At 45.5% G+C, this 14,937-nt stretch overlaps 1 protein-coding gene across 3 annotated transcripts in view; it reads right to left on the bottom strand.

The window, feature by feature from the left end:
• The window catches only part of LOC112260627 (arf-GAP with GTPase, ANK repeat and PH domain-containing protein 3), a 276,883-nt gene that overhangs the window by 129,417 nt on the left and 132,529 nt on the right, over window positions 1-14,937 (bottom strand). For 2 of the 3 annotated variants that reach the window (XR_006084347.1, XM_024435893.2), the window contains exon 1: window positions 769-3,303. The exons of the other annotated variant lie outside the window; for it this stretch is intronic. Coding sequence is in view for 1 of the 2 variants with exons in the window: in XM_024435893.2 (XP_024291661.1) it covers window positions 769-2,449 (1,681 nt within the window). In the remaining variant the exon portion in view is untranslated. Of the gene's footprint in view, window positions 1-768; window positions 3,304-14,937 lie in introns of those variants that run through there. 3 annotated transcript variants of the gene reach the window in all.

Here is a 14,937-nt window from a genome sequence, read left to right as displayed (position 1 = left end):
TTGGCGGCCAAAAGCATCTCCAAGGCCCTTCACAGCCGCTGACCGTTTTAATGCCTCCTGCTTTAAGCTGTGCCCTACGAGGCCAGAGGCATTAGCTACCATGCATTTCCAACCACACTGGCTCTGGGAAACACAGCCACTTCTGGATCAGACTGTATATTACTGTACCAACCACCCATACCTTTTCTCATCAAACAGCTATTGTTAACTTTAAACAACAAGGCAAATTCATATGAGATAACTGGCAAGACCCTCATCTCATCCAAATGACACATCTCTAATGTAAAATGTTTTCAGTGGTGACTGTTACATATCTGAATAAGAACCAACATGGATTTGAAATGCATTGTGGGAAAAGTAAATAAACAAAACACAAAAGCTAAAATGAGAACTGTTTCTAACCTCCGGGTCCCAAAACCTTGAAATGCCACCTCATCCTAAAGTTCCCTTCCACGTGTTTTTCATTTGCCCTCATTCCTTAAAGAGCAGAATACCCCTGTTCCTGTTTACATGTGAGCTCTTATCCAGTGACTAAGAGGAGCGAAAGGGGGTTAAGTGGGGCACAGACAGATTTTTCACCTAGTTAGCTCGGGATTCGAACAAGCAACCTTTTGGTTACTGCCCAAATGATCTTAACCGCTAAGCTACCTGCTGCCCTGTTGAACTATAAAAAGGGAACTTTTTTTGACAGTGGTTGAGGGGGGGGGCTGTCCAGAACCAGGAGCACTAAGTGCTGGGAAATATATTCAATCTTACTGGGAATCTTACCTTGAACTTTGTTGCAGTCTGCCAGAGTCTCTATTGCAACTGACTGAGGCTTTTTAATCCTGCCCAGGGAATATTTGCCAGTCTCTTTGCTCTGGTGTCGGGGCTGGAGTTCACATTTACCGTTGGACGGTTGCTGCTGCTCCTTCCTCCTAAAGCGTCTGGCTATGAGCTGCCATAGGCTGGGCTCCTCCTGGGCCGGTTTAGTAGAGGAGGACAGTTTGGCTGGATAGAGGGGCACCTCCATCACCTTAACCTTGCCCTGGCTGTGGTAATGAATGAACTGCCTCCCTCCATCATCGTCCCTCTCGCAAGGAGGTGGCAGGGTCCTCCCAGTCAGATAGGAGAAGGGCCGCAAGGGGAGAGATGTCTCCTGCTCCATACTTGTAGTGCGTGAGCGTTCCTCTGCTGTCACCTCAGAAATGTCCACTCTCTCCCGCGGCCGGTTCCTCCTGATCCGCAGACTGAGGCTCCGGCGTAAGGAGCTCAGGGTCTTCTTCGGGGCATCTGGCTTGCTGCTGAGCTTGGAGCCTGGGTCTGGGGCTTCCTCCTTTTCCTTGTCCTGAGCTGGTCGGCCAAACAGCCTCCAGCGGCCAAATAGACCTCCCCCCTGGCTTCCTCTTTGGCTGTCCAGCCCCTCCTGAGACCCCGAGGCCTTCTTCCTCAGCTCCAACACAGTCATGCTGACCGGTCTCGGTTTCCAGGTCTGCTGCCGGACCCTGGGGACCACCTTCTCCTCAGCCCCCGCCACCGTCCACTGAGGGAGTACCCCTGGCTTAAGGCCGTCCACCGCCCGCAGCTCTGCCCTCCTGGTCCAGCGCTGCTGTGGGGGACCGTCCAGAGACCTTGTAGCCCCCCTCCTGGAGGTCTGTTGGGAGTGGGACCCGGGCTCTGATAGGGTAGGGTTTAGGTTGGGGCCTGCAAGCATGCACACACTCCTGGGCCTGTCCTGTCTGTCCTGGCGGCTTAGCGAGCCTCGATGCTGCCTGGCTGCGGCTCCATACATGCTCACCGCCCTCCTGTTGTGTGGAGCAGCACTGTCCTGGGATGGCCTCCTGCGGAGCACAGCCCGGGGTGGAGAGCCACCACCGGCCAGAACACCACCGGCAGGGACACCACCATGATGCCCAGGGAGAGGCACTTCAGTCTGGGGAGAAACGTCCTGTCCCTGGGTCTCTACCTGGGTCTTCTGTTGCTCTAGAGCTGCTGTAGCTGCCTTTACCTCTACTCCTACCGCTGCAGTCTCCCAGTCAATCTGAGAAGGATGGGCTGCTGCTGGAGCTGCTGAGTTACCAGAGAACTGTTGGAGTTGGAGAAACCGGTCCGTCTTCATTTTTCTTCTCTCCTCCTCCTCCTCCTGCACTGCCTCCTCCCTCCTCCCCCCCACTCTGCCTGTACGGCTCAGGGAGGGCCACCTGCCAAGCCTGAAGTGTCCCTCCTTCCCCTGCAGCGCCTGTGGCCGTGCCCTGGTGCTCCTGGCTGCCGGATGACTCTGCTCCAGGGAGGCGTGTCTGGCGGCCAGGCCCTCCCTCACCCCCACCTCCTCATGCCCCAAAGTTCCATTCAGGATGACAGAGATGTGATACACCGTGGTCCTACCTCCTCCTGACTGGTGGGCTGTTACAGCTTTGCTTGTGGCCCCGGGGATAGCCTGCTCCGTAGCCCGACTGCTCAGCAGTAGCATGGCACTACACTGAACTCTCCCACACACACAGGCATGCACAAACTAGCCTAACTTACACGTACACACCTACATTCACACAGTCGCAAAGCAAACATAATCTCACACTCCTCTCCCCGGTGTGGTGGTGTTTAGGGTAGCTCTCTGAGACCTTCACTTCCAGGCTGCATTCCAACCCCCCGGGTAATCCTTTACCTTTGACATGGGAAAAAAACTTCAAACAAGCCTGAGCAAAGCCTCTGTGCCACCTCCATAACCCTGCAGCCTTATACTCAGCATTCAGCAGCAGCACCGCAAAAGGCTGGATGGTGGCTGTCTGGTTGCATTCTCCCCTCTCCTCTACTTTCTTTTTCTACCTGTCCGACGTGAGGGTGAGCGACAGCTAAAACAGCCATTCCACTGTTTGCTTTGGAACAAACAAACACATGTTTGTCATAGAGTCCCTGAGAGGCCGTGAGCGACATATGAAAAACATCCTTCTTGGAAAGTTGTGAGCAATCCTTTTCTGCCTGTGGTGCAGACAAAACCCTTCATCTCTGAGCTGCCTGCCGTGCGTAGCGTGACGGAGTGTGTCTGTCTGAACTTTCCAGCAGTTTTCCAACCCCCGGGACGGTCAGAAAACAAGGACCGGATCCCAACGGGTCGGCTGCTCTGCATTAAAACACACCGACTCCACTGATCTGAGTTCCTCCACAGGATCTCTAGAGGGATTTCAGCCCCCAGAGAGTAAAATGGATGACAGTGAGTGAACAGTAAGAATAGGATCCAAGGAAGAGGGAGCTGAGCATCCACTACTGCTGCAGCAGTCAACAAAGATAGGATCCTAGAACAAACTGCTATGAAAGAGAACTTTGTGTCCCCAGTGCCTCCTCTCTCGGTCGCTCTATGTATTCCTCCCTCCCTCGCCATCAAGTTCTCTCTTGCAACCGAACAAGCAGGGATAGGGAAAACACAAAGGCAGAGATTTTCCCATGGCTTTCTAAAGGAGGGAGAGTGAGTGGAAGTACCAGAAGTTCTGGCTTCCATGTAGCCAAGTTTTAGACTCTACATAAAGCACTGCTAATCCTAGGGCCCTGTAAAAGCAGGTCACATGGGTTGCACACAAGTGGGTCAGATAGCTTGAAAGGGCAAGATATGTTCTCTAGTTCATTGTAAAAAAAAAAAAAAAAAGCTAAAATAGCTCAATGCCGAAAGTCGCCTAATTGTGTGAAAGTAATAGTCACTGCTATATTATTTGCCACGTAACCTGACAGCAATAATGGACTACGGTTTGAGTGGATCGATCCCAGTGTTTACATACACTGACAAAAGCACACACAAGCTCTCACACACTTAGTCACTCCAGGAGTGACCCGACTACCATTTATGGCAGGCAGCAAATTATTTTTACAGTGTTGTTAATAACTGAAATAATCTGATAAATTAGTTGGTATGTAAAATGTCACCTCTACAAAATACCACTAAGTAATAATTACAAATCTGGCTTTGACGCCTTCCCAAAAGAAGTAAATTAACCTTTCCACAGGAACAATTATTAGCTCATAAGTCATTGTCAGCAACTGATTGGCTGCCATAAACGGATGCGTATTCAGCTTGTTATTTCAATGTCATTTAAGGCTCTAAAAGGAACTCACTGCATAATCTGGCACATTCCAGCTTTATATTCAGCATGGGCAGAGCTTTGGTGTTCAATTAGGCATTGGTCAATCAAATGGCAACCACTCTGAATAAAGGCACAACACAAAGCTGACCAACTAGGTTAAGCCCTAATTTCATATTCTTATCACCACGGGACACTGAGGCAATTGATGATGCCATCAAAAGCAGCGCCCCCATGTGTTTAGAGAAAAACATGTTGATAAGGGCCACTGGAAAATAACGTTGCTTGATGTAAAAATATGTTCTAAGTAGGCTATGACTGCTAAAGAAAGTACATCATTTTTGAACACTCCACACATGACATCAAAAAACCGAACCTGTAAAGGTAACCATTTAGTTGCTTTTATACCTGTTTAGTAACACAGTAAAAACATTATAAGAACATGTTTTTACATAATACTTTATCAATTAGTAATCAGAGCACATGTAGAGAACCAGGGTTGCGAGGACATGATCCTGACAGGACATCTGGACAGATAACATCTGGCTGGCCCAAGCAAAGCAGCACCCAGACAGCAGGTGTCTACTGGATCATCCCACCAAAAGGAAAACAGACAACTTCTCTCTATACAGAACAACCTCAGGCCCTTGAAGGATTTAGAGACATATACATGATCTCAGACTGGAGCACTGCTATATTCTACATAGTAGTAGCCTTATTTTCAAAAGGGTGACTTTATAGCTAACATCTTTAAATCGGTCTCCATCTAGATATTTATCAAGTGTCTTATTTGTAGAACTTGAGTAGAGAATGAGTGATTTGAAGTGGTTGATGTTATCTCACACTCATACAGTACAACACCCACTGTCATGCCATTGTCTAGTACAGTTTATTGTGTTGAAGGGTAATAATCCCTTCAAGGCATCCCAAGCATCTTTCCAGGAAGTCTGGGCTGTGCATACGGTCTTTGAGACAGGCTTCTCAAATAAGAAACCAGATACAACACTTTATGAAAACTGCTCAAATACCAGCTAGCAAATAGATTCATACTCCAAATGCACTGCTTTGAGAGCTTGCTGCTTCAACTGAGCTGTTAGTCATATCGATATGTGGACCTGCTGTGTAGTGAACAGGTGTGTGCTACCTGCGTCCAGGTTTGTGCAACCTGCGTCCAGGTTTGTGCTACCTGCGTCCAGGTTTGTGCTACCTGCGTCCAGGTAGCCAGGGATTTGAATAACCTAAGGCTCTTCAGCCAGTAGACAGTCCTCTTCGCCCCAGTGGATGTGGTGGTGCCTGGTCCGTCTGCGGCCCCCGAAACACAGCAGCATGGTCCCACACTTTCAAGAGGCACAGACTGACTTGACTTATTCCTTTAGCTCCTAGTGGACCAAAAGGCTCACAAGACACAACCTAACCATACAAATCCACCGTCCAACCCTCACGCTTCAAACTCACTGACAGGCAAGCTGGTATTTTCCATCATTACCATGTTGTGGTTTTATTCCACTTCTTCCTCTCCTCTCTTTTGTAATATTCTCTCTGTCCTCTCAGGTTAGTCTTTCGTATTTCAACTTCCAGTGTAAACTAAATCTGGATCCAAAAGGTAGCATTTGCCCAGTCCTGCATATGATGTAGTCCCAGCAGACAGCTCTGGAGTGTTGTGGCTGTGCTGAGCTGAGCTGTATTGTAACACAGTGATCTGGTCAGGAAGACACAACCATGCGTCAGGTGTTGTGACGGGGAGCCGTTTCCTCCTCCTGGTAAACCTCTGAGCTGAGGAGGAGGGGTCTAAAGGCCCTATACCTAAAACAACTGCTAGGATCATTAGGCTAATCCTAATAAACCCATGGCCAGAATGGGACGTCCATTAATAAGCCCATGGCCAGAATGGGACGTCCATTAATAAGCCCATAGCCAGAATGGGACGTCCATTAATAAGCCCATGGCCAGAATGGGACGTCCATTAATAAGCTCTGGTCAGGCATAGGATCAGACTTTCAGTCTCAGTCCATTCCCTCCCGGCTGGGGTAACAGAGGAAGGATGTGTCGTCTCTCTCTCCTTCCCTTTATCGACTGACAGCTGCTACACACATTATGTGGCCCCAGTTCTGCAACTTTATCTATATGGCAGTTGGGAGGAGGATTTCTGATAGACTGGCTTGACTGGCCATGTCTGGGGGTTTTCTGTGGGTGTCAGGGTGTGTGTGTTTGTGTGTCATCTCATCTGTGCTAGTCATTGTGACGTATACAGAGTGTATATGGGTAGCAGGGTAAAGCTCATGTGTGCCCACATGTTAGCCAGGGGCTTTCTATTGTTCCGCTGTAACTTTCAAGGTCCTGCTAGTTCCCGGCCCGAGGCAAGACTCATTTAAGGCTGAGACTCCTAACACATAATAAACACAAAATATTGTTCTAGTGTTTTTGCCAGTATTAGAAGTGGGGGTGGTAGAGGGGATGAGAACTCTAGAAAGTGTAGACTTACTTCAGAAGTAATACAAAACATATGACGTGTCATGATACATATCAACTCATAATGTTCACCATAACTGTGCTAGGCCTAGGGAATTAACCGCTTAGACCGCCAAATGAATTATTTACCAATGAGAGAGGTAAAAGACAAAATATTGGTCTGGCAGACTAACTCCCTGAGAATAAATATTTAAATAGAGTCTGCAAACTGTAGCTCCAATTCAATTATGGAATCTGTCAGAAATACATTTCTCTCTAAAGGAATGTAGTTTCCACTGTAAACCAATGTGAGGAGGAGGACATTTGCTAGGGCTATCCTCAGGGAAATACCATCTCCTGCATTTAATTTAGCACATGTCTAATGAAATAGTTTTTATAGAAAAACTCATTACGGCCCTTAATTTGTTTTTTTCCTTCCTCGCTCTATTAAATTCAAATAGGAACGATGTTATCCAACACTATTTGCCAGGCAGGATGCAGTACATGTCTCCACCGGGAGGGGGGGCAGCCTGACTCCTGTTGGAACCAGTATTCTTCTAGGGCAACTCCGCTGGTTGAGACGACTGTTCAAAGGCTTCTGTTCTGTATTGTATTGTTACGTAAGCCAACTTTTTTAGCAGCCTAGGTACCTCTGCTCTGCTGTGGATGTAAATCTAGACTAGAGTATGCAGCCAGTTTTCAGAGAGTTGAGCTGAGAGAGTCGTAACGACAACAGAGGAGAAGCCAGAAGGTAGTGCAGGGGTTTTAAATGAGGCCATATAAGAACCTCAATGGAATTTGAAGTGCCTGTGTACGATCACAGAGAAATCCTACTTTCTGGTGCTAGGTTCTAATTTTCAGACTACAAACTCAATGGACACTATGAAAGTTTAAACCAAGTTTATTCTTCCCAGTGGGTCAACACAGCTGCGTCAGACAAAAACATGGTTTCACCCGTGGCAGTGAATACATACCCCACTTTGGGTGGAGTCTCCTCCTTATCGCTAAACATTGCATCATTATTGCTAGGCAGGGAGCCGAGGTATCTGGGTCTTAAGCGGTTCCTCCCCTTAGCAGTACTGCTACATGTGATTGTTTCCCCTGCACTCAGCCCCTCCCAAACGTACTTATGGCTCCCCTCATGTCTCTATTATACCTGATGATTAATTATATAGAAAGCTCAGAAACCAAACCTTTCACTGGGAATAAAAGCTGTAAAGAGAACCCTCCTTACCCAAGACCAAAATGTTAGAAAACGTATGCACTCATTACTGTAAGTCACTCTGGATAACAGTCTGCTAAATGACTCAAATGTAAATGTTACCCAATAAGCAAAGGTTTTCACTGTGTGAAATGATTAAACTGTTGCCAGTTTAGTCTTATGATCAGATCTATCCATCTCATGTGGTGTGACACTCACTGATCACATAAAATAAGAAATGTGTCTTAACGCTTACGCCATTCAGTTTATCCCTCCACTACAATAGGCTGGAACTCATAGGCAAAGCCTCATATCAACCAGCAGACAGACAACATTCTGGTGGTTTCCTGTAGTTACAGGCCACAGATGCTACAAATGTCTAGACCCGTAGTCTAGCAGATTGTATGACGTGTTTTCTCCTCGCGACCCTCAATGATAGGAGGATTCGAGTCCGTGTTAAAACGTCAGACACACGCTGTTCCTCTGACAATCAACAGCAGGCTGCTGCCTGGCTGGCCGGGAAAGGGGAGGAGGGGAGCTGAGACAGTACCTTATTCATCATGGCTATCAGTATTCAGTATCCCCATCAGCACCATTGATGATCATCATTATTAGACCCAGAGGTACTGTGTACGTACAGACCAGTGGAGGCTGCTGAGGGGAGGACAGCTCATAATAACATCTGGAATGGAGTCAATGGAATGGTATCAAACACATGGTTTCCTTACGGTTGAGACTATTCCACTGGCTCCATTCCAGCCATTACTATGAGCTGCCCTCCCTCAGCAGCCTCCATTGGTACAGATGTTGATCCTTCAAGCACTTTGTCTCTAGGTATTGATGACTGACCTCACACACCTGCACAGCGGTAGGCTGACTACTAATGGTAAAACAAATCATTCTCTCAATTTCAGAACTACAGAAACACCATTTCATCTGCTTTGTAGTCTCATCCACTAGCCTGCACATTCTATGGTAGCACCCGAAGGGGAAAAGGTTATCTTACGCGTACATGTCATTCCAATTCAATAAAAGTGTATGTAGTATTGTAGTGTGTGTACTTACGTTACAGGTTGTCAATAGCATGTCAGTATTATTACATTGTGTGAATGACTCACGAGGACTCATGAGAGCAAGCATCGGTATGGCTTCTATAAAAAGGTGGGTTCCTTGAGCTCATATTTCAAATAAAAGTCTCTGTGTGTGTGTTACCACAAAATGCATAATTCTCAGGATAAGTTCACAATTAAAGATCGTTACAATATGAATGAACCCGAGCCATCAGAGCAGAGCTCCACAGGTTGAAGTCATCAGATCAGAGACTAAAAAGGTGGCAGCAATGATGCACAGGAAGCAGAGTGACACCGTGCCTGAGGCTAGAGTAGGCCTAGTGACATTGCCCCAGGCTACAGCCACACAAATATACTAAAAAAACTATTTTACTGAGTTACAGTTCATATGAGAAAATCAGTAAACTGAAGTAAATTCATTAAGCCCCAATCTATGGATTTCATATGACTGGGAATACAGATGTGCAGCTGTTGGTCAGAGACACCTTAAATACATTTGGACCTCAGGATCTTATTACAGTATTTCTGTGAATTAAAATTGCCATCAATAAAATGCAAATGTCTTCATTGTCCGTAGCTTATGCCTGCCAATACCATAACCCCACCTCCACCATGGGGCACTCTTTTCACAACGCTGACATCAGCAAACCGCTCGCCATCACAACGCTATACACATGGTCTGCGGTTGTGAGACCAGTTGGACGTACTGCCAAATTTTCTAAAACAATGTTGGAAGTGACTTATGGTAGATAAATTAACATTCAATTTGAATGCAGTCAGTATGCCAATTGCACGATCCTTCAAACTTGAGACATCTGTGGCATTGTGTTGTGTGACAAACCTGCACATTTTAGAGTGGCCATTTATTGTCCACAGTACAATAATGATCATTCAGTTCAACCAGCGTCTTGATATGCCACACCTGTCAAGTGGATGGATTATCTTGGCAAAGGAGAAATGCTCACTAACAGGGACGTAAACAAATGTTTGCACACAATTTGAGAGAAATAAGCTTTTTGTGTGTGAGGAACATTTCTGGTATCTTTTATTTCATGAAACATGGGACCAACACTTTACATGTTGTGTTTATATTTTTGTTCAGTGTATAATCACAAATGTATTTTTATGGCTACAGCATCATCATCAAAGCAGCCAACATCAGAGAGCACTGTTCCCTGATTTCAGAATCAAGCCTCATTGATTTAAAAAATCAACTGACAGGCACCTGTAATGAGAGCATGGGGACTAGATAGGCACGGGGATGTGTATTAATCAAAACAGAGTAAGAGCATGGCCCAATGATATTAGGGGAGGGGAGTTCCTCTTGGGACCTTCTTCACTCTGTGTGTGTGTGTGTGTGTGTGTGGTGATTCAGCTCTGCATGACTGTGTGCCCCATGTCAATCTGGCCAGCATTTGTTATGTCCATCTCAGCCCAGATGATTGACAGCTCTGAAACAGCCAATCCCATGAGGATCTCCCCAGACAGCTCCAGAAGGGAACCTTCCACCTCTGCATTTTCTCTCCTCAAATGATATTAATATTTTACCCTGCATCTCGACTTTCCCAGAGAAGACTCATTTGTGTTTCCTTGAGCATCACTGAGTATTTCTCACAACTTTAACCTTGATCAGAGGCTGTGATGAATGCCAAGAATCCGCCAATCAGTGCATTCGGACTGTGTGTGTGTATGTATGTGTGTGTGTGTGTGTATGAACGAGTGTGTGTCTCCTTATACTGTATACCGAAGGGGGGTAACCCTGTCTCTTTGGGGCTGCGGGGGTGAGTGCTACGCCACTGCTTATAGCTAACAATAAGTTACGAATAACATAAGAAATGTAAGATGTGTCAATTTAATTATACCCAGCTCAGGGCTCCAGCTATGCATTTGGTTTGCTAATTTGCTTGCTAAGTGGCTAGATGTCAAAATCAAGCTTCATGGTTACAGCAGAGACATTCAATCCCCTCCTGGATCAAGATCCCTGTTACCTAAATTGTTATACATGTCAAAAATGTATTTTAAAAAGCCACATCTATTTAAAAAAAAGCTAGCCCTGAATATATTCAGATGACACAGCAAGCACAGAGTGGTGGTGTGATGGTTCTGAAGAAGGCGTTTGGGTGCTGAGTCAAGGCCGCCCACATATGCATCCATCCGCTCACACACAGGACTCACACAAATACTATATATTTTTTTTAAATAGCGCCCCTCGTGTATACTTTCGGTAATACCGTATAACCCGGTATAGTACAGAAACAGTATGAACATCTGGATCCAGCCCAACCCTAGTGCCTCCTCATCTTCCTCACTACAGAAATACATGTATCACACATTACTCACACTAAGTGAAAATCCACAACACACACACAGAGTACAGCCAACAATTCCCTGCCCACCCACACAAACCCACCCACACAAGCATACTACACACACAGCAACAAAATACAACATTTCTCCAAACCAACAACCCAAACTAGAGATAATAACCGAGCTGTGACATTGATTGCACACTGTCAATTCAAAAAGCTATTATCAAATCTTATTAGAATCCTGTCCGTTGTGCATTTACACAAAATGAATGCAGGCCCATGAACAAGGCAAAACACTGACAGAGACAGACACACACAGTAGAAGGGAGATATAGAGCAAGGAAAGTTTGTTATAATGATGCTTGCAGTAGTGGTATCGAGCGTGGGTGTGTGGAGCTTTTTAAAATTCAGCTGAGCTACCGACCAACGTACGTCACAATTCTTCCACTGCAGAGAAAATGATAGGTTTGAGGACGTCTGTGGGAGGCTGCTGCCAGGGAGAAAAAAATCCAGACGCTTCTGTCTGAAACATGCTTGGATTTGAATGTGTGTTTTGTATTAGTGTGTGTGTGTATGTGTGTGTGTGTATGTGTGTGTATGAGTACTATGCGTGAGCGGATGGATGTATGGGTGGGGGCCTTGACTCAGCACCCAAACTCCCTCTTCAAAACAATCACTCTGTGCTTGCTGTGTCATCTGAATATATCCAGGACCACATCTACAGTCCTGGGCGGGTTTAAAACATGTTTATTTCACTAAGGACAGGAGGACAAAAAGCAGTAGTTGTTTTTTAAAGACAGAGAAAGGTCAAAATCTCCTTGACTGGTTGGTTGGTTTGGGCTGGAGCCTGACATTGAGGTCAGGGTGACCTTTGCTGCTGGTGTGTGGAGGGAGGCTGCTGCTAGGAGAACAGCCAGAGGACGGGGGAGGATTCAAGCTTGGATGCACAGTTTTCACAGCTTTGCCTGCGTGGGCTAGTGGCTCCCAGTCCTCCTCCTCGCTACACTACAACTAAACTGTGTATGTGTGTCCTCCTCCTCGCTACAATACAGCACTACAGGCCCCCGCTTCAAATGAAAGCCTTTTAGAAGAGTGAAGCAGAGAAACACACAGAGACAGAAAGAAAGCCAATCCTCATAACATTCAGAATTCAAAGGTTCTTCACGCAAAAAAATGTCCTATAAATACTACAGATCCTACTGAGAAATACATGTCAAATTGTTTTCCTTTTTTTTATATGCCCTGCAAGGCATGATGAGCAGGGCGGTAACCATTGACCAATGTTTCAATGTATTTTCAACATACAGTATATCGAACATACACCTCTGTCATTCCAACGCACAGCATGAAGACTCAATCACGGCACACCGGTGGTTATGAATCTGTTCAAGACTGTCCCTTCAATTCAATAAAAGGTTCCGTCACAACATGTCTTGATGCACTTCCCTTTTTGACAGCTAGCAATGTTCCCTACATACAGTAGGCTACGGCTAACCAACACACTAGTTATTCATTCATTGATCTCTCTAACTTTCACTCCCTTTCAAGGTTTCTGTGCCGCCTGAAAATAGCTGTGAGAGCATTTGGGCACAGGCTCCCAATGTCATTTCATGTGTTTTGTCTGCGTCCCTGTGCCACCACCCCACCCACACACACTAAGACAATGAGCTGGGAGCGTCATTATGTTTAACTGACAACAGTGTTTTCACACCCAGTGCCCTGCGGCGCTAACAATCAGCAGGAATCCTACATTAAAAGCTCCCCATCCTCTCACTGCCCTTAACACAGAGATCTACAACAGCAGCTTAACTCCGGGAGACACAGTACTACTGTCAAATGGAAATGCAGGTAACACTACCAACAGCAGACATTAGGTGTGGAAACAGCCATTTTCAAAATACAAGGGCTCGTAGATGCTCAGAACAGAAATAAAGCATTATACCTGAAGTGCTGGAAAGACGCATGTTGATATTCAGCTATGATCCATATCAGTGGAGGCTGGTGGAAGGAGCTATAGGAGGAATGGCTCATTGTAATGAATGGAATGGTACCAAACACATGGTAACAATGTGTTTGAATCTGTTCCCTTGATTCCATTCCAGCCATGACAATGAGCCTGTCCTCCTTTAGCTCCTCCCACCAGCCTCCTCTGATCCATGTAAAAAATTACAGAGATGAACATTCAGCTATGAACCACAGAGGACGCTTTGAATTGATCGCACATCATAACACACAAAATTACAAATATAAATCAAATGTAAAACTACAGTGTGTACAGCCTAGCACATCACTGGGGCCATGCGTCCTGCTATCCAGGACCTGCATTTGAAGTCGGAAGTTTACATACACCTTAGCCAAATACATTTAAACTCAGTTTTTCACAATTCCTGACATTTAATCCTAGTAAAAAAGTCCATGTCTTATGTCAGTTAGGATCACCACTTTATTTTAAGAATGTGAAATGTCAGAATAATAGTGGAGAGAAGGATTTATTTCAGCTTTTATTTCTTTCATCGCATTCCCAGTGGGTCAGAAGTTTACATAAACTCAATTAGTATTTGGTAGCATTGCCTTTAAATTGTTTAACTTGGGTCAAATGTTTCGGGTAGCCTTCCACAACCTTCCCACAATAAGTTGGTTGAATTTTGGCCCATTCCTCCTGACAGAGCTGGTGTAACTGAGTCAGGTTTGTAGGCCTCCTTGCTCGCACACGCTTTTTCAGTTTGCCCACAAATTTACCATAGGATTGAGGTCAGGGCTTTGTGATGGCCACTCCAATACCTTGACTTTGTTGTCCTTAAGACATTTTGCCACAACTTTGGAAGTATTTATTTTTTATTTTATTTCACCTTTATTTAACCAGCTAGGCAAGTTGAGAACAAGTTCTCATTTACAATTGCGGCCTGGCCAAGATAAAGTAAAGCAGTTCGACACATACAACAACACAGAGTTACACATGGAGTAAAACAAACATACAGTCAATAATACAGTAGAAAAATAAGTCTATATACAATGTGAGAAAATGAGGTGAGATAAGGGAGGTAAAGGCAAAAAAAAGGCCATGGTGGCGAAGTAAATACAATATACCAAGTAAACACTGGAATGGTAGATTTGCAGTGGAAGAATGTGCAAAGTAGAAATAAAAGGGTGCAAAGGAGCAAAATAAATAAATACAGTAGGGGGAGAGGTAGTTGTTTGGGCTAAATTATAGATGGGCTATGTGCAGGTGCAGTAATATGTGAGCTACTCTGACAGCTGGTGGTTAAAGCTAGTGAGGGAGATAAGTGTTTCCATTTTCAGAGATTTTTGTAGTTAGTTCCAGTCATTGGCAGCAGAGAACAGGAAGGAGAGGCGGCCAAAGGAAGAATTGGTTTTGGGGGTGACCAGAGAGATATACCTGCTGTAGCGCGTGCTACAGGTGGGTGCTGCTATGGTGACCAGTGAGCTGAGATAAGTGGGGACTTTACCTAGCAGGGTCTTGTCGATGACCTGGAGCCAGTGGGTTTGGCAACGAGTAAGAAGCGAGGGCCAGCCAACGAGAGCGTTCAGGTAGCAGTGGTGGGTAGTATATGGGGCTTTGGTGACAAAACGGAAGGCACTGTGATAGACTGCATCCAATTTATTGAGTAGGGTATTGGAGGCTATTTTGTAAATGACATCGCCGAAGTCAGGATGGTCAGTTTCACAAGGGTATGTTTGGCAGCATGAGTGAAGGATGCTTTGTTGCGAAATAGGACGCCAATTCTAGATTTAACTTTAGATTGGAGATGTTTGATGTGAGTCTGGAAGGAGAGTTTACAGTCTTACCAGACACCGAGGTATTTGTAGTTGTCCACATATTCTAAGTCCGAACCGTCCAGAGT

This window comes from Oncorhynchus tshawytscha, linkage group LG10 (genome assembly GCF_018296145.1).
Source record: "Oncorhynchus tshawytscha isolate Ot180627B linkage group LG10, Otsh_v2.0, whole genome shotgun sequence".
NCBI classification, from domain to species: Eukaryota; Metazoa; Chordata; class Actinopteri; order Salmoniformes; family Salmonidae; genus Oncorhynchus; species Oncorhynchus tshawytscha.
The sequence above is the reverse complement of the archived record's forward strand: the minus strand, read 5'-3'. Positions and strand labels throughout refer to the sequence as shown.